Source organism: Megalobrama amblycephala, linkage group LG10, assembly GCF_018812025.1.
Source record: "Megalobrama amblycephala isolate DHTTF-2021 linkage group LG10, ASM1881202v1, whole genome shotgun sequence".
NCBI lineage: Eukaryota > Metazoa > Chordata > Actinopteri > Cypriniformes > Xenocyprididae > Megalobrama > Megalobrama amblycephala.
The window spans coordinates 20,198,916-20,218,901 of record NC_063053.1 but is presented as its reverse complement, the minus strand read 5'-3'; the positions used below and the strand labels follow the sequence as shown (position 1 = coordinate 20,218,901).

The window sequence follows — 19,986 nt, the reverse complement described above, 5'->3', positions numbered from 1 at the left end:
TAAAATCATTTAAGTTCTTTTTTTTTTTCCTCATTAATGTACACACAGCACCCCATATTGACAGAAAAACACAGAATTGTTGACATTTTTGCAGATTTATTAAAAAAGAAAAACTGAAATGTCACATGGTCCTAAGTATTCAGACCCTTTGCTCAGTATTTAGTAGAAGCACCCTTTTGATCTAATACAGCCATGAGTCTTTTTAGGAAAGATGCAACAAGTTTTTCACACCTGGATTTGGGGATCCTCTGCCACTCTCCAGTTCTGTCAGGTTGGATGGTGACCGTTGGTGGACAGCCATTTTTAGGTCTCTCCAGAGATGCTCAGTTGGGTTTAAGTCAGGGCTCTGGCTGGGCCATTCAAGAACAGTCACGGAGTTGTTGTGAAGCCACTCCTTCGTTATTTTAACTGTGTGCTTAGGGTCATTGTCTTGTTGGAAGATAAACCTTCGGCCCAGTCTGAGGTCCTGAGCACTCTGGAGAAGGTTTTCGTCCAGGATATCCCTGTACTTGGCTGCATTCATCTTTCCCTCGATTGCAACCAGTCGTCCTGTCCCTGCAGCTGAAAAACACCCCCATAGCATGATGCTGCCACCACCATGCTTCACTGTTGGGACTGTATTGGACAGGTGAGCAGTGCCTGGTTTTCTCCACACATACCGCTTAGAATTAAGGCCAAAAAGTTCTATCTTGGTCTCATCAGACCAGAGAATCTTATTTCTCACCATCTTGGAGTCCTTCAGGTGTTTTTTTAGCAAACTCCATGCGGGCTTTCATGTGTCTTGCACTGAGGAGAGGCTTCCGTCGGGCCACTCTGCCATAAAGCCATGACTGGTGGAGGGCTGCAGTGATGGTTGACTTTCTACAACTTTCTCCCATCTCCTGACTGCATCTCTGGAGCTCAGCCACAGTGATATTTGGGTTCTTCTTTACCTCTCTCAGCAAGGCTCTTCTCCCTCGATAGCTCAGTTTGGCCAGACAGCCAGCTCTAGGAAGGGTTCTGGTCATCCCAAACGTCTTCCATTTAAGGATTATGGAGGCCACTGTGCTCTTAGGAACCTTAAGTGCAGCAGAATTTTTTTTGTAACCTTGGCCAGATCTGTGCCTTGCCACAATTCTGTCTCTGAGCTCTTCAGGCAGTTCCTTTGACCTCATGATTCTCATTTGCTCTGACATGCACTGTGAGCTGTAAGGTCTTATATAGACAGGTGAGTGACTTTCCTAATCAAGTCCAATCAGTATAATCAAACACAGCTGGACTCAAATGAAGGTGTAGAACCATCTCAAGGATGATCAGAAGAAATAGACAGCACCTGAGTTAAACATATGAGTGTCACAGCAAAGGGTCTGAATACTTAGGACCATGTGATATTTCAGTTTTTCTTTTTTAATAAATCTGCAAAAATGTCAACAATTCTGTGTTTTTCTGTCAATATGGAGTGCTGTGTTTACATTAATGAGGGAAAAAAAATGAACTTAAATGGTTTTAGCAAATGGCTGCAATATAAAAAAGAGTGAAAAATTTAAGGGGGTCTGAATACTTTCCGTACCCACTGTAAGTTGAGTTTATAAATTTGTGAGAACTAGTGGGCTATAGAGACGCTATACGTGTTAATGTCTTCAGCACTCTGAGTACAGTCCATGGTACATTCCTGCCATTGAGATTCGTTCAATGTAAAGTCTCAGCACTTGTATGAAAGCCACAACACATGCAGACACAAAGGAGTGAATTAGTTCTAATCATAAAGTTGTCATCGGCGGCTTTGGAATGTTCCGGGTTGCTGTGGGCAATAAGTGTGAACCGTCACTCATTTAGACAGATTACATTCCATCTGTGGTTAACAGACTATCTAAACAAATACTACCAGGTGAAGCATTTTAATAAAATGTGTGCACACAATTTACTTACCTAACTTAGCTAATCTAAATAGGGACATACCATACTATAGACTTCTGTTTTAATATAAAGGTATTTATAATTATATTTATAAATATTCATAAATAATATAAAAAATATGTAAAATTTTATATATAGATAATTATATCCCAAACTATAGCCAAATATTTATACACACTTTATATATTTATAACCCTATACATTATGGGGACAAAAGACAAAGATGGCCATACCTGAAATTTTGGTCCCCATGAGGAAAATAGCTTATAAATCATACTAAATGATGTTTTTTTTAAGTGATAGAATATACAGTTTTTACAGGAGCATGAAGAATCATTTTCACGTATAAATTGGCACTGACCTTAACCTTAGTGTAAGTTTTTGGGATGTGGTGGAGGTGATTTTACAGAGAGCTCATCTCTTGCATACAAGATATTGACCAAAAAATGATGCACCTCTCGATGGAAATAAATGTTGTAATGTTATTTCCATCAAGAGGTGCATACATTTTTGGTCAACATCTTGTATTTACAATGCAAGAGGTGAGCTCTCTGTAAAGTCTTCTCCAGCACATCCCAAAAACTTTCAGCGAAATTAAGGTCTGGACTCAAAATGATTCTTCATGCTCTCTGAACCATTCATTCACAGTTTTAACCCTGGTGAATCTTGACATTGTCATCCAGGAATATGGCCATGATGTGTCCTCCTACATGGTTGTTTAAGAAATGAAAAGCTACACACTCCATCTTTAAGGGTTAAACCATTGCCGAACATATAACATATTAGAAACATAATAATCACTGTAATAATGATCCATTCATTGATTCTTAAGTACACTGTTAGCCCGGATAAGTTGAATTTACTTAAAAAATTTGGTTGCCTTAAAAAAAATTAAGTAACGATTAAGTAATGTGAACTTAATAATTCGAGTTCATTTAACTTAAAATGTTTTCTAATATTAATTACTTTGTTACACATAGTATATTTAAGTTCAATGTACTAAGCAAGTTAACTTGCCACCAATCAAAATTCATCCATGCCTCCCATCATGCATTGCTGCATGAATAAATTATGAGCTGAATTGTCTTAGTAATTTTCTTTATTCTCACTATTTAAATTTTGCTGTTTTTTGTGACTTTTTAGTAGCTTGTTTTCTAGTGTTCAGAGTTGATCTGTTGAGATTCATACGCTGATTCTTGATGTCTGTGTGTGCCTAATATATATATATATATATATATATATATTTTTTTTTTTTTTTGTGTGATAAGGACAACTTTAAAAAAAAAAAACAATTTTATTGTAAAAGTTGATCTTCCGCTTCAGAATCACAGTGCTGCTATCAATAATGTAAATCTAACTCAGAGATGGGCTCCAAATGACTTCAGTGATTCAATCATCAAATAATGATTATGTGAAAACATAATCAACACCACCTGATCATCTTTTAACTTTGCTTGTCTGGTTGGTTTTAATGCAGTTAAAACTGCCCAAAGAAAATCTAATATTAAAAAGTCAAGGGTCAAGAGCTCAACTAAAACAAACCCTGACCTCGATGATGGTAACTTAAAAATTGTGATTTTCTCCTTTGGTGAAAAACTATAAAAGGTAAATGTTTGGAAAAAATGTCTGTAGAACAGCCAAAACAAATGTTCCAACTGCTCATCAACAGCTCCTTGAATTCACACATACCACGACAAAATGGCGTCATTACCTGCCTCAAACCAGTGTGTAGGAGGCGTGGTCAGGAGAAAAACTTCATAATTTAAGTGCATTTAACTTACATTTATTAACACATTCAAATACACCCACAAATTAGTAGAATATACTTATATTTTATAAGTAATGCAACCAAACTTAAATATTTTAAGTATATTGTAATTATATTTTTAAGTAAATATAAAATCCGGGCTAAGAGTGTATTTGCCTATTAAAATATATATATATATATATATATATATATATATATATATATATATATATATATATATATATATATATATATATATATATATATAAATACTTATTTATTTTTTCAAATAGGGACATCTTTAAATATTTTTTTTAATATAAATAGGTGAGGTTTTGTCAGAAATAGCACATTTGTATTAACAAAGAATTTCCCTTCCCGCTTTTTCAAATGTTGTCTTGCTAAAGATGCATTAGCATTAGCCCTGAGTTCAGGTCAATGTTTACTGAAACCCCAGGTGTGGGATCTCAGTCTGCTGGACATTTAGGCACAGTCCCAATGTGACTTTCTTCAACACATGTCAGCCAACTGACTTCACATGCGCAAAACGTCCAACAACAACAACTTGTAAAGATTTTATATATCACCCTATGCTTACGTTACCGTCTACATTGCCTGTTTGTCGCTGTCCGGCCCGTAGTCTACCCCATATCACATGTCTTGTGCTGTCTTCCATCTTTAGCCCACTATCTGCCCCATGCTAACACATAAGCCACTATCTGCCCCAGGCTGAGTGTTTCTGTAAAACTAACTCTGCTGCCAATTATTGGCGAAAGGCTGTTTCATTTTGATGTGGGTAATTTAACAAGAGTCCCGTAAACGTCTGCATTTTTCTTTCAGAGTGCTGTAGTTTTGTCTCTCATTTCTTTAACAAGCTGGAAAACACTTCAAGAGGAATCAGACTCCAACACATGCAAACCAGCTGCAACAGGTCAACACAAATGATCAACAACGGGATTTGAGCATTTTGGATCCTTTACTGAACAGAATAAAGATTTTCTGTGTAAAAAATGAAGCCATTCCATTAAGTTGGAAATTGGATAAATATTTGCTCAATTAAATGTAATTTGGGCAAGTAAGTGCGATTGATATGTGTGTGTAATTATTGTAATCTGAGAACGTTCCGATAATTATGCAATTCATTTGATGCCAGTTTTGGAACAGGCAGAGAATATTCTGAACACTGCTCTTGTACTTCTAATGAAAATTAATGCTGCTTCATCCTCTCGTCTCACCAACAAAAAGTGTTTGCCTGTTATAAGACAGTTTTATTAAATGTCTCCAAGTGTGGGTATCTGCAGGTTGGTGTAATGGCTGTGGCGAAGGTTGGGGTAGGGTTAGGGATTAGTTTCTGTTGTGTCAATTCACCTTTCGGCTCACCTCCTTTCGGCACATTACTCCAACCTGCAGCTATCCCTGTCTCCACTATCCCTGTCTCCATGAATTAATAGATTAACATTAAAGAGCAATGCCCTCTAGTGTCATGGAAAGGAACTTGGCTTAAAGGAATAAAAATAACAACCCAAAAAAATGAAATTATATTCTATTTACTAAGCCTCAAGTTGTGACAATCTGTGAGCATGAAAAGGTGAAATTTGGAATGAAACCATTCTGTTGTGCTTTTTCCCCAAGCAATTACACTGATGGAGACTAAAGCTTTTAAGCTTCAAAACAGATGCAAAGGCACCATAAACCATATGACTCGTATGATCATTTCCATGCCTTCTAAAGCGGAATGCTTAGTTACCTGTACCATAATTATTTTATAAATTTAATATTACCATAAACATAATTTTCCCTTCCAGTGTGCTGTAAAAGTCTGCATATAATCTAGCGTAGCGTCAGTTCTGGCAGGTCACGTCAGTCAAGCTTGCATCAGCTGACACCCAGGTGACTTGCGTCTACCTATAGGAATACGACGCCTATTACGGCATCTATATATAAGCTCCTCCGTATTATCAGCAGCTATTGCATTTCTCAGGAGCAAATTACCCTCCTCCATCCCCAGCTTCTCCTCTCTTCAGTCAGGATTGGCCTTATTATTTCCCCTGAATCAGACTAATTCTCGAAAAATGTGTATGTTAAATCATGACATTTAATGATATCTGCATGTTGGTCCTGTTCTGTTTACCCTGGGGGGTTTATTGCTGCTCTCCCTGCTCTTATCCATGCTAGGCTGCATGGATGCGCAGGGAGTTCTTGCCCAGAACAGAACCATACCGCCAATACAAACTCTATGCATTATCTATCATATATGACGATAGTGGTCCTGACAGAAATGAAAGTTCACCTATTTTCTAAATGCATGTTCTAACTTATAGGGATAGTTCACCTTCACATCAGGCTAGAGGTCACTCTTCCACCGGAACTAGATTCGTGTACGGCCATTGCCGGAAGCCAGTGATTATAAAGTTTTAAATGTTGATATTTTTCTTACAAAAAGCCATCACTTTGCTTCAGAAGGGATTTATTAACCCGCTGGAGTCGTATGAATTACTTTTATGATGGATAGATGTGATTTTTGGAGCTTTACAAACTCAGGCGCCATTCAATCCCATTACAAAGCTGGGAAGAGCCAGGATATTTTTTAATAAAACTCTGTGTTCAGCTGAAAGATTAAAGTCATACAGTATGGCTTGAGGGTAATTTATGGGATAATTTTCATTTTTGGGTAAACTATCCCTTTAATGTGAACAATTCATCTGCGCATATGTTCAAGATCTGTTGCAACTTCCGTGACTTTTAACTGCTGCAACTAGATCACTGACATAGTGAGATCAAATCGAGAATTTTCAAGAAACAATACAAACTGAGAACTACAAGATTCAACTACAGCAACCCCACTATTCAACACACATTACATGAGATACATAAGGGAAAATTTGACAAATAAATACAAAACAAGTTGCACACACAAAGCTTTATCACAGGAAGTGGCCACGAGATTCTTGGCCTACGCTTGTTGGGACGGCATTTTCGGTGGTGTTCACGGACACTCACCTCGCCTTCACGCTGGCACCCAACCGTGTTTTTCTAACCTTTGGTGTGTTTATGACTCACCCCTGAGCTGAGATGTGTGTGGTTCATTTGTTTCACTCCCCTTGTTTTCACTGGCCTCCAGCCCTGCTGTTATTCATAGGCACCCTAATCACCAGCAGGGAATATGCTTTATAATCACAGACCACATGTTCTCAGAGGCTGGGGGGGAGGTGGGTCTCTCAGGGAGAATTAAATAAATAAATATATAAATAACTTTTAAAAAATGTCTCCGTATTTGGTAACCACACATCTGTTTTCATTGAATGTTATGGAACAATTTTCAATGATCAAATCAATTACATACATTCTTACACATGCTCTGGCCAAGATATTTTCGGCTGCAGTCGAGTTAACGCACATCAAACATCAGTTCTGCTCTGATTCTGATGAACACCCGATACGTCTGCTGCACCTGAACGGATGGTGAGATCCATTCCTCCACGCCTGCAGTGTTTGTAATTAGTTAAAGCTGTGTGACGCACAGCCAGAGGAAAAGAAAAGTCTGATTCCTTGACTCTTAGGGGAATGATAGGCTAGAGCATTTTAAAGGCACTAATCATGTTGTGGCAGAACATCTACTAACGTAACAGTGAGAAAATCTCAAAATGAGGTGAAAGATAAACCAATGACATGATTCTTTTGCTTTGACAGGTGCTAAAACATCATTGAATCAGGCCCACTGTGTGTTCAGTAATCCAGCCTGTGTTTGTGGAAGCAATTGAAATGATAAAACCTATTATTAAAATGTTTATTTTAATTTTTGGGTTGATTTTTTACAGAATATTTGCAAATCTGTGGTTTCTTTCTCGCGGTACTACCTTTATTCCAAGCCGACAGGTGGCGACAGAGTGTGGTGACACGCTAACTATTCGTGAAGAAAACAAGGGCGAGTTACACACGTGTGTGTAGAACAGAAACATGGGCAAAAGAAGGCGAGGAAAACAAGAGGTTACAAATTTAACTAAGAAACAGAAGAAACATCTAAAAGAATTTGGAGAACAGCACCCTTTTCACGATAAGTAAGTAGTGCGATGTGTTGTTCACAAAACAACAGACAGTACTAGTTAGCATTCAAGTTAGCTTCAAGTAGTAAAATTACTAAAACTCACACTTGTTTTGCTTCTTAGTGTTGTTGATAGACCGGAGAAGACTCAGATTGTGCGCTTGGTAAGTAATAATAGACTAGTAGTCTTTCTTGAATCGTGACTCTGACTTGTTTCTGCAAGTCAAACAACCTCCTTTTGATTCCAGTCAATAGTCCAGGTGAATGAGGAGCATTTGACAGCAGATAATGAATCTGAATGCATGTACACCACGAGTAACATTACATAAAGGACAAAAAGGGTCAATTGTATGTTAATAGAAATATGTTTGGCTAGACCTGATAAGTATGGATACCTGATAAGCCTATTTCCGCCACGTAAGAAAAAAAAAAATTGTTTGGTAAATCTTAATTATGATATAAGTCGAAATCATGACATTTGTCACAATATCGACTTTTTATAAGTATGTATTTATAAATATGTAATAAGTATAATAATTATGATTTACCAAAGCATGATTTTTTTTTTTCTTATGTGGTGAAGTGGGCTTCCATAGATAAGGGAAGCTGTCCCTGGTTCAATCGTACTGCTCAGGGTAGCGTTTCCCAAAAGCATCGTAAGCCTAAGTTGATCATAGCTCCATTGCTTTCAATGGAGCTACGATCAACTTAAGCTTACAATGCTTTTGGGAAACGCAGCCCTGGTTGAAGTTCTGCTCTTCATGTTATAGGGTTAGTTCACCCAAAAATGAAAATTCTGTCATTTATTACTCACCCTCATGTCGTCCACACCCGTAAGACCTTCGTTCATCTTCAGAACACAAATTAAGATATTTTTGTTGAAATCCTTTGGCTCCGTGAGGCCTGCATGGGGAGTAATGACATTTCCTCTCTCAAGATCCATAAAGGTACTAAAAACATATTTAAATCAGTTCATGTGAGTACAGTGGCTCAATATTAATATTATAAAGCGACGAGAATATTTTTGGTGCGCCAAAAAAACAAAATAACGACTTATTAATAACGACTTTCAAAACACTGCTTCAGGAAGCTTCGGAGCATAATGAATCAGCGTGTCGAATCTGCTGTTCGTAGCGCCAAAGTCACGTGATTTCAGCCGTTAGCAGTTTGACACGAGATCCGAATCATGAATCGACACAGAAGAATCATAACTCTCCGAAGCTTCCTGAAGCAGTGTTTTGAAATCGGCCATCACTATATAAGTCGTTATTTTGTTTTTTGGCGCACCAAAAATATTCTCGTCGCTTTATAATATTAATATTGAACCACTGTACTCACATGAACTGATTTAAATATGTTTTTAGTACATGAATGGATCTTGAGAGAGGAAATGTCATTGCTGGCTATGCAGGCCTCACTGAGCCATCGGATTTCAACAAAAATATCTTAATTTGTGTTCCGAAGATTAACGAAGGTCTTACGGGTGTGGAACAGCATGAGTATGAGTAATAAATGACAGAATTTTCATTTTTGGGTGAACTAACCCTTTAAAGTGCTCTGTTTTGTTTCAAACGATAAAATTAAAATTTTCTGCAATCTGCACCTTAGCGGCCGGACAGTCCACAGCGCCCTGAACCTGACAGTGAGGAAGAAAGTGATATAGAGCAGCAGTCTGCTTATCAGAAACTGCTGTCCACCATGATCCAAGGTGCTGATGACAACAGTGAAGATGAAGAAAGTGAAGATGAGGATGACGGAGAAGAGGTTGAAGGTAAAATCAAAATCATACTTTCTAATAGACGGGTTTCCGTGCAACATCATCACAGTGATGCGCACAACTAGGGGGCAGAAAGCAATTGTCTCACCATTACTTAGAGTTAATTTCTTAATATAATTGGCAGAGTCTGCGCTACCTAGGCTTCTAAAGTAATAGATACTATACATTTCCTCACTGCCACACACCTAGCTAGCTGTCACAGATCTCATGTCTTGCACAGTATGTTTAAAGTAATTTAATTTTAGGATAGAAAGGCTCAACAACCAACAAAACCAGGTAAGTTCATAGGGTATGTCAGGTCTTTATGATTAGCAAACTTAGTTGGACAATTTCGTTTGAGACCTGATGACTAACATTATAACTTAGCCTACTAGTCAGTTAACGTTATACATAATGTTTTATTAATATGCAAATGAAACAAACGATCCAACTCTGAAATGGCAGTTTATTATTGAGTCAACAATAATAAACTGCCATACAGAAACAATGCGAAATCTACGTTAATTACAATGGTTGATTAATGTTACAATCTTCTACAGGTGTTATGTCGAGTTCTACATAACGTTACATGCCAAGAATTGCATGCACCTCCAAGTACTGTTTAAAAACGCTATAATATTCTTTGTGGAGTTCATAAATAATTTGGCAGAACAGATGTTGTAGGCTACCTGCAGATATTTGCATTCACCTCTTTTCTCAGCATAAATGACCGTTACCTCCCGTGAGGTGCATGCAGAAAACGTTTAACGTGAAAAAGCTTAACGTGGCTCAATACTAAGGCAGTGACATTAAAAGACCAAACTTAGTAAACACTATACTAATAAAGCATACTATACAGAAACATTGGTTTGTGCTGAATTTGATCTTTTAAAGGTGCCCTCGAATTAAAAATTGAATTTATCTTGGCATAGTTAAATAACAAGAGTTCAGTACATGGAAATGACATACAGTGAGTCTCAAACTCCATTGTTTCCTCCTTCTTATATAAATCTCATTTGTTTAAAAGACCTCCGAAGAACAGGCGAATCTCAACATAACACCGACTGTTACGCAACAGTTGGGGTGTACGCCCCCAATATTTGCATATGCCAGCCCATGTTCCCAACATTATGAAAGGCATTAGACAAGGGCAGACATTAACGTCTGGAGCAGCACAGCTGAATCATCAGACTAGGTAAGCAAGGAAGGACAATAGCGAAAAATGGCAGATGGACTGACATGATCCATGATATCATGATGTTTTTAGTGATATTTGTAAATTGTCTTTCTAAATGTTTCGATAGCATGTTGCTAATGTACTGTTAAATGTGGTTAAAGTTACCATCGTTTCTTACTGTATTCACGGAGACAAGAGCCGTCGCTATTTTCATTTTTAAACACTTGCAGTCTGTATAATTCATAAACACAACTTCATTCTTTATAAACCTCTCCAACAGTGTAGCATTAGCCGTTAGCCACGGAGCACAGCCTCAAACTCATTCAGAATCAAATGTAAACAATATAACAGTATACAATACTCACATAATCCGACGCATACATGACGAACACTTTGTAAAGATCCATTTGAGGGTTATATTAGCTGTGTAAACTTTGTTTAGGCACTGTTTAAGGCAAGCGCGAGCTCCGTGGGCGGAGAGCACGAGAATTAAAGGGGCCGCAGCATAAATCGGCTCATATTTAATGATGCCCCAAAATAGGCAGTTAAAAAAATGAATAAAAAAAAATCTATGGGGTATTTTGAGCTGAAACTTCAGACAAATTCAGGGGACACCATAGACTTATATTACATCTTGTAAAAAAACGTTCGATGGCACCTTTAATATCGCTATCTTTTAATATTAGTAGGCTACATTAAGCGACGTTAAGCTTTTTCTTTATAACGGTTTTCTATGGGAGGAAAACACTTAACGTGTAATTAAACGAATTGCATTCATATTCTGGGCTCAACTGCTTTTCTGTACATAGTATGGTTTATTAGTCTGATGTTTACAGAGTTTGGTCTGTTAATATCACTGTCTTAGTACATTAAGCCACGTTAAGCGTTTTTTTTTTTTTTCTTACCGGTTTTGCCCCCTGAATGTGCGCGCATCCAGTATTGTTTGTATACAGGAAACCCGTCTATATTCATTGTGGTGCTTCGTCTGAAAGAGTCTAATGGCCTGTAATTAAAAATCATTCTCAAGTAGGAGAGAGTGGTGGAGAAGAAGAAGAGGAGGAGGAGGAAGGTGATGATGCTGAGGAAGATCTAGAGGAAGAGGAGGGTGAAACACCTGGTGATTCACAAGATAAAGAACAGCCTGAAAAGACAAATGGAGATATAGAGGAGAATAAAACGGGAGAGATGGAAGAAGAGTTTACAGATAAGAATGAAGGTGCATTCTGTCTGGAAACCAACCTGCCTGCAGAAGGGGAGGAAAACACGGGAGAGCAGGAACAGGAGGAAGGTGAGGCATTCCCATGATTCATCAGTGCGGTTCTAAATTCTTAATAATTGCTGTTAATGTGGGTTTTTTTGTTTTGTAAACTCTTTAAGTCTAGTACTCAAGATTGAAAAGATGGTTTAACTTTAGAAGCAAATTGAAAAGCTAGGCCCAGCTATGCCTTTGTGACTCTCTGGTTGTTGTAGACATGCTTGTGAAGCACCAGGAGATTGAACTGAATGAAGACGAAGTGGGCCAAATCTTGCAAGGATCAAAGATCAAGACTCAGGTTAAGGTATTCCAGTCATCAGTTTTTATTTGGTACCTTGATTGTGTATATATGTGTGTGTATACCGGATTATGAAGATAAGACATGTCTCGTGCACATCAAGGCTGCATTTATTTGATCAAAAATACAGTAAAACAGTAATATTGGGAAATATGATGACAATTTAAAATAACTGTTTTCTATTTTTAATATAAAATATAATATATTCCTGTGATGCAAAGCTGAATTTTCAGCATCATTACTCCAGTCTGTCACATGATCCTTCAGAAATCATTCTAATATGCTGATTTGCTGCTCAAGAAACATTTCTTATTATTAATATTGAAAACAGTTTTGTTGCTTAATGTTTTTGTGAAAACCATGAAACATTCTTCAGGATTCTTTGATGAATACAAAGTTCAAAAGAACACCATTCTTAAAAAATAGAAATCTTTTGTAACATTATAAATGTCTTTACTGTCACTTTTAATCAATTTTAAAGCATCCTTGCTGAATAGAAGTATTAATTTCTTTAAAACAAATTTCAGTTATTTTTTCCTTCTCCCCCTCCAGTGGCCAAAGCTAGGCATTCTGCAATGTTTGTGTCCACTGGAACGTTTCCCAACCGTGGGTCAGCCTTCATCTGCCCCTGTTCCACCCATTCACAAAACCCTGGAGGCAAATTGGCACTTGCTAAACCAGCCCTTTGGACCTGAAGGAGGCGCTCTGACAGATATCACAGAGTTGCAGAAGGAATTGCTTGGGCTTATGGGTATTTCAGCAAAATTAAAATAATTTATTATTACACCACACATCCTAGTATTTAAAATGACACTTTGCTGGTTTTTTTTTTTTTTTTGTAATCATTTCCCATATTTTGTTTATACAGGTACTTACAGGGATGTGTATTTTACAAATTGCTCTCCTCTAAGAGAGGCTAAGGAAGTACGGAGTGCATACTGTCTTCATGTGCTGAACCACGTGTTAAAGGCAAACAGTCGTGTGCTTAGAAATAATGCCAAGTTGAAGGAAACTAAAGATGTGAATGAGGATTTTCGGGATCGGGGCTTAACTAGACCAAAGGTACCACTGTATTCCGATTTATACCACCGGCATGTTGTTTATTGATTTTTTTTTTTTTTTTTTAACTCTTTCCCTGCCATTGACAATTTTCTGGCAATCCATGTTTTCACTGTTATACGGTAGGGGCCACAATGATGCATCTTCTGAAAGAGTACAGAATCTCTGGATCAAAACACAGGCAAAGAAGAAGCAGAAATAAGCGATAGAAGCATTGCTTATGCACTTGTAAAATAGCACGATCATCAAACATTAAACAGCATATAAATTAAAACTGCCTGTCGTTACAGAATGAAACATCAACCCTGAAAGTGGTATAGGGTGGTGAAGCTTTGGGGATGTTGATGGAAACGATCTACTCCATCTATGTTTTGATTATTTTTCTAAATCTCAAGTAGTCTTTGACAACTTGATTTTCTCAGCTTTTTCTTCAAAATGTTGAAGAAAATGCAACATTTGAAGAAAATGTTTTTTAATGAAATTTACCCACATTCAAGTGTTGATTAAAAAAAAGAATGCTAGAATTTTTTTTTTTTTTTTGTTATTTAAAAGCAGAGGCTCTGTTATTTCTTTTGATTTATTGCATGTTCAGATAGTCATACAACAAAATGTTCTGGGGGCCATGAAAATTTGAAAAAATTATCAAAAATGCTTCTGGTAAACACTGGCTGGGAAAGGGTTAATAATTCATAGTTTGATTTTCAATCCATTTTTAAATATTTTTACTACATTAATAAAAATAGCTTTAAATTAGCCATCCACATTCTTATAATTAACTCTTCATCTTCTAGGTTTTGATTCTGGTGCCGTTCAGAGATGGAGCGCTGCGAGTCGTCCAGACCTTCATAACACTATTGGAGCCCAAAGGCAGGAAGATGGACGTCAGTAACAAAAAGCGATTCAAGGAAGAGTTTGGAGAGGAGCCAGGTGAAAGGCCACCTAATCTGCACAGACCTGACGACTATCATGCTGTCTTTTCTGGAAATGTGGATGACCATTTCAGGATAGGTATGATAACTGAAAATCTTAAACTATAATGTTCCATGTTTGCTCATGTTTTTGTGTTAGAATGTACTTTAAATGTTAAGAGAAAAAAAAATTGGGGGAAAAAAATCTTAAATCTAGCTATAGCATTCTTTTAAATGTCTATCTTTTTTTTTTTTTATAAACGTACTGTATTGAATTCAATACTGTATCAATCCAATGTTTAAAGGTGCCCTAGAACTTCTTTTTAAAAGATGTAATATAAGTCTAAGGTGTCCCCTGAATGTGTCTGTGAAGTTTCAGCTCAAAATACCCCATAGATTTTTTTTTAATTAATTTTTTTAACTGCCTATTTTGGGGCATCATTAACTATGCACCGATATATAGGTTGCGTCCCCTTTAATTCTCGTGCTCCCCCTCCCCCGGAGCTCGCGCTTGCCTTGAACAGCATAAACACAGTTTACACAGCTAATATAACCCTCAAAATGGATCTTTACAAGATGTTCGTCAAGCGTGCTGCTTGCATTCATCGGATCATGTAAGTATAGTATTTATTTGGATGTATTACATTTGATTCTGAATGAGTTTGAGGCTGTGCTCCGTGGATAAAGCTAACATTACACACTGTTGGAGAAATTTATAAAGAATGAAGTTGTGTTTATGCATTATACAGACTGCAAGTGTTTAAAAATGAAAATGGCGACGGCTCTCTTGTCTCCGTGAATACATTAATAAACAATGGTAACTTTAACCACATTTAACAGTACATTAGCAACATGCTAACGAAATATTTAGAAAGACAATTCACAAATATCACTAAAAATATCATGTTATCATGGATCATGTCAGTTATTATCGCTCCATCTGCCACTTTTCGCTATTGTTCTTGCTTGCCTACCTAGTCTGTTGATTCAGCTGTGCACATCCAGACGTTCTGCCCTTGTCTAATGGCTTGATCATGGGCTGGCATATGCAAATATTGGGGGCGTACACCCCGACTGTTACGTAACAGTTGGTGTTATGTTGAGATTCGCCTGTTCTTCAGAGGTCTTTTAAACAAATGAGATTTATATAAGGAGGAAACAATGGAGTTTGAAACTCAGTGTATGTCTTTTCCATGTACTGCACTCGTTATTCAACTATGCCAATATAAATTCAATATTTAATTCTAGGGCACCTTTAAAGTTTCCCTTTGGTTCCCCTGGTGACAGAAATAACACAATTCCCTTTTAACCCCTGATGCTAGTTAGAATGAAGAGTTTAACTTTATTTACCTTTGTTAAATGTAACCTTTTATTGTGCACTATATTTATTTTTCTCTCTGTGTGGGCAGGTTTGTCTATCCTGAAACGCAGTATGCGTCTCTATGCTCCGTTCTACTCTTCTGACATTATCATTGCATCTCCACTGGGTCTGCGTACAGTTCTGGGTGCCGACGGTGAAAAGAAGAGAGAATTTGACTTCCTGTCTTCGATTGAACTTCTGATTGTGGATCAGGCGGATGTTTTCCTCATGCAGAACTGGGAACACTTGCTGGTGGGTTTCAGTTTTCCAAAGGTTCTTGTTAGTTTTCATTTAAAGGTGCCCAAGAATGCTTTTTCACAAGATGTAATATAAGTCTAAGTTGTCCCTTGAATGTGTCTGTGAAGTTTCAGCTCAAAATACCCCATAGATTTTTTTTTTTATTAATTTTTTTAACTGCCTATTTTGGGCATTTCTGATTTTTTCAGCGCGCCGCCCCTTTAATTCATGTGCTCCCTGCCACACGAGCTCTCGATTATATTACAGCACATTTACAAAGTTCACACAGCTAATATAACCCTCAAATGGATCTTTACAATATACATGCTGTATGCATGCTTCGAATTATGTGAGTAAAGTATTTATTTTGATGTTTATATTTGATTCTTTGAGTTTGAGGCTATATGCTCCGTGGCTAACGGCTAATGCTACACTGTTGGAGAGATTTATAAAGAATGAAGTTGTGTTTATGAATTATACAGACTGCAAGTGTTTAAAAATGAAAATAGCGACGGCTCTTGTCTCCGTGAATTCAGTAAGAAACGATGGTAACTTTAACCTCATTTAACAGTTCATTAGCAACATGCTAACGAAACATTTAGATAGACAATTTACAAATATCACTAAAAATATCATGCTATCATGGATCATGTCAGTTATTATCGCTCCATCTGCCATTTTCGCTGTTGTTCTTGCTTACCTAGTCTGTTGATTAACCTGTGCAGATCCAGACGTTACTGGCTGCCCTTGTCTAATGCCTTTCATAATGTTGGGAACATGGGCTGGCATATGCAAATATTGGGGCGTACACCCCGACTGTTACGTAACAGTCGGTGTTATGTTGAGATCCGCGTGTTTTCCGGAAGTCTTTTAAACAAATGAGATTTACATAAGAAAGAGAAAGCAATGGAGTTTGAAACTCAATGTATGTCTTCTCCATGTACTGAACTCTTGTTATTAAACTATGCTGAGGTAAATTCAAATTTTGAATCTAGGGCACCTTTAAATTTTAGATTTTGATAATTGTATTGTTGTCTATTTTAACAAGTTATATATGTTTATGTATTTTATATTTGCAGTCAAATGAGCTTTTTACTTCTGCTTAATTTCCCATGGTCCTGTGTGTGTTCCAGCATGTGTTGAAGAATTTGAATCTGCAACCGTTGGACTCTCACGGTGTTGATTTCTCTCGTGTGCGCATGTGGAACCTGAACAATTGGGCGGCACATTACAGACAGACGCTGGTGTTCAGTGCCATACAAGAGCCCCAGATCACCAACATCCTTACCAAACACTGCCACAACTACAGGGGACAGGTGCTCAAACAAACACCCTGACAATTGTTCATATTTTGAAGTACTTGTATTTTGGGGGGAGGCTTATCTGATTGTCTTAGCGTTGTTTTAGAACATTGCTGAATTCATACAATATCTTTATATAAGTAGATGCACATATTTAAGTTTGGTTTAGCTCAAACAGTAGAGCTATCAATGCCAAAGTCATGGGTTTAGATTCCCTTAGAATGCATAAACTAATAAAATATACACCGTATGGAATGTTAGTCTAATGCATAAATGTAAGATAATGTTCTTCTTTCTCTCAGGTGTGCAGTAAAACCATTCCAAAGGTGGGCTCAATCTGCCAGGTTCTCGTGCAGCTACCGCACGTATTCCAGATGTTTCACTCTGACAGCTTCGTGGACCAGGACGCCAGGTTAGAGACTGCTGCAGTTTTTCATTCTGAGCACAAGAGGGCAGCAGTTTGCAGTCTGCCCAGAGGAACCTCTTAGTGAAAACTTTAGTGTTATAATTATGAAGTAATTGGTACATTTCTTTGCATACATTTATTGTCGATCGACCTATGATGTTTGAGAATTATATGCAAATATTTAAACTACATTACCCATGATTCTTTAGGTTCCAGTTCTTTGTGGATAAGGTCCTGCCCCAGTATAGAGACTCTGTTATGTCCCACACTTTCATCTATGTGCCTTCGTACTTTGATTTTGTTCGCCTGCGAAACTACCTGAAGAAAGAAGACATCAGTTTTGCTAGTGTCAGCGAGTACTCGCAGAGATCGGAGGTGTCTCGAGCACGACATTACTTCCAGAAAGGAGAAAAACAGTTTATGCTTTTCTCTGAGAGATTCCACTTCTACAAGAGGTGTGTTTGTATTATCATTTGCATACTTCATGTACATTATCGTTCAAAATTTTTTTTCAGTAAATCTACATTTATTCAGCAAGGCTGCATCAAATTGCTCAAAAGTGATAGTAAAGACATTTATAATGTTACAAAAAATTCAAATAAATGCTGGTCTTTTGCATGTTTTTATTCACCACAGAACAATTACAGTTTCCACAAAAATATTAAGCAGCACAACTGAAAAAAAAGTTTCTTGAGCAGCAAATCAGCATATTAGAATGATTTCTGAAGGATCATGTGACACTGATTTTTCAGCAGCAATTGCTCCAGGCTTCAGCTTTGCCAACACAGAAATAAATTGCATTTTAAAATGTATTATTTAGATTTGTAATAATATTTAACAATATTTGTTTTCCAATTTTATTTTATTTTTAATTTTTTTTTATTTATTTTTTTATTCTCTTTCTGTCAGATACACGATCAAGGGCATCCATAACCTGATCTTCTACGGGTTGCCCACATACCCTCACTTCTACAGTGAAGTGTGTAATATGCTTCAGGCTGGTGTCAGAGAGGGTGGTGGTTCTGTCAGCTTCACCTGCACAGCCCTGTACTCCCGATATGACATGCACCGGCTGGCTGCCATCACCGGGGCCGACCGTGCCGCTCAGATGCTCCAGTCCAAAAAACCAGTGCACCTTTTCATCACAGGGGAGGAGAAAAACACATGAAGGGGGACTGTGAAAATCTAATGTGACATTTCTAACCTTTCAGAGAAAGAACATAATCAGTGTACACGGTAATGTACAGAAAGATGTTTTCACTTTAATTCCCCTAAAATTCAGTCATAAGACTGAATGTAATGATGTTGTTCTCATCCTTTTGTGTTCTTATTTTAATATAAAGTCTTCTTAGTCACAGCTCAGACTATTGGAACCAATGTGTGTGTTTTTTGTTTGTTTTTGTTTTTAGTATTTCCAAAAGGTTTACAGGACTCAACTATAAGGATAGCCTCATGCCAGTATTAATGCCAGAGATTCAGACTAGTCACCTCTCCTGTCAGAAAAGTGCTACGTTCTCCTTTCTTACTTTGATCATGTACTGTTCATGCATCTTATATCTCTACATCCAAGAACTAAACTTTTGGTTTCTTCTTTGGTTTATTGAACATTGTGCAGTGTTGTCAAGCAACCCACACTGACATGTGCTCTTCAGTAGAGATTAGGATTAAATATCTTTTCAAGTTAGTTCTAAATTATGGTAAAAGTCATCAATTTTAAAGGATTAGTCCACTTTTAAATACACTTTTACTGATAAATTTACTCACCCCCATGTCATCCAAGATGTTCATGTCTTTCTTTCGTCAGTCGAAAAGAAATGAAGGTTTTTGAGGAAAACATTCCAGGATTATTCTCTTTACAGTGGATTTCAATGGCTACCAACAGGTTGAAGGTCAAAATTACAGTTTCAGTGCAGCTTCAAGGGCTTTAAACGATACCAGATGAGTAATAAGGGTCTTATCTAGCGAATCGATCGGTCATTTTCGAAAAAAAATACAACCGTTTATGCTTTATAAACAAAATATCGCCTTGAACGTACTTTCCGCTTCCGCATTCTTTATAACGCTTATGCTGAATGTCCTACGCCTTCCCTATTCAAGAAAAAAACGAAACTGGCGCCGCGTTCGTTCCGTAAGTAGAATAGGGAAGGCGTAGAACATTCAGCGTGTACTATTTAAATATATTTGACAAAGTAATTTATTCCTGTGATGCAAAGCTGAATTTTCAGCATCGTTACTCCAGTCTTCAGTGTCACATGATCCTTCAGAAATCATTCTAATATGCTGATTTGCTGCTCAATAAACATTTATGATTATTTTCAATGTTGAAAACAGTTGTGTACTTTTTTTTTCAGGATTCCTTGATGAATAGAAAGTTCAAAAGAACAGCATTTATCTGAAATACAAAGCTTCTGTAGCATTATACACTACCGTTCAAAAGTTTGGGCTCAGTAAGAATTTTTATTTTTATTTTTTTGAAAAGAAATTAAAGAAATTAATACTTTTATTCAGCAAGGATGCATTAAATCAATCAAAAGTGGCAGTAAA

General features: G+C 37.2%; 1 protein-coding gene across 2 annotated transcripts; it reads left to right on the top strand.

Annotated features, from left to right (window-relative positions):
- The first annotated feature begins 7,534 nt into the window (after positions 1-7,534).
- On the top strand, positions 7,535-18,804 carry utp25 (UTP25 small subunit processor component). 2 transcript variants are annotated; one of them, XM_048205322.1, is made up of 13 exons: positions 7,535-7,701; positions 7,810-7,849; positions 9,294-9,456; positions 11,649-11,906; positions 12,089-12,177; positions 12,724-12,922; positions 13,040-13,233; positions 14,022-14,238; positions 15,548-15,750; positions 16,869-17,051; positions 17,339-17,448; positions 17,652-17,897; positions 18,352-18,804. In XM_048205322.1, the coding sequence occupies exons 1-13, from the start codon at positions 7,601-7,603 to the stop codon at positions 18,608-18,610; spliced, it is 2,262 nt and encodes a 753-aa protein (XP_048061279.1). In that variant the 5' UTR covers positions 7,535-7,600; the 3' UTR covers positions 18,611-18,804. The 2 variants fall into 2 exon arrangements, with proteins under 2 accessions (XP_048061279.1, XP_048061278.1); XM_048205321.1 differs by having other exon boundaries at positions 11,646-11,906.
- Positions 18,805-19,986: the final 1,182 nt, after the last annotated feature.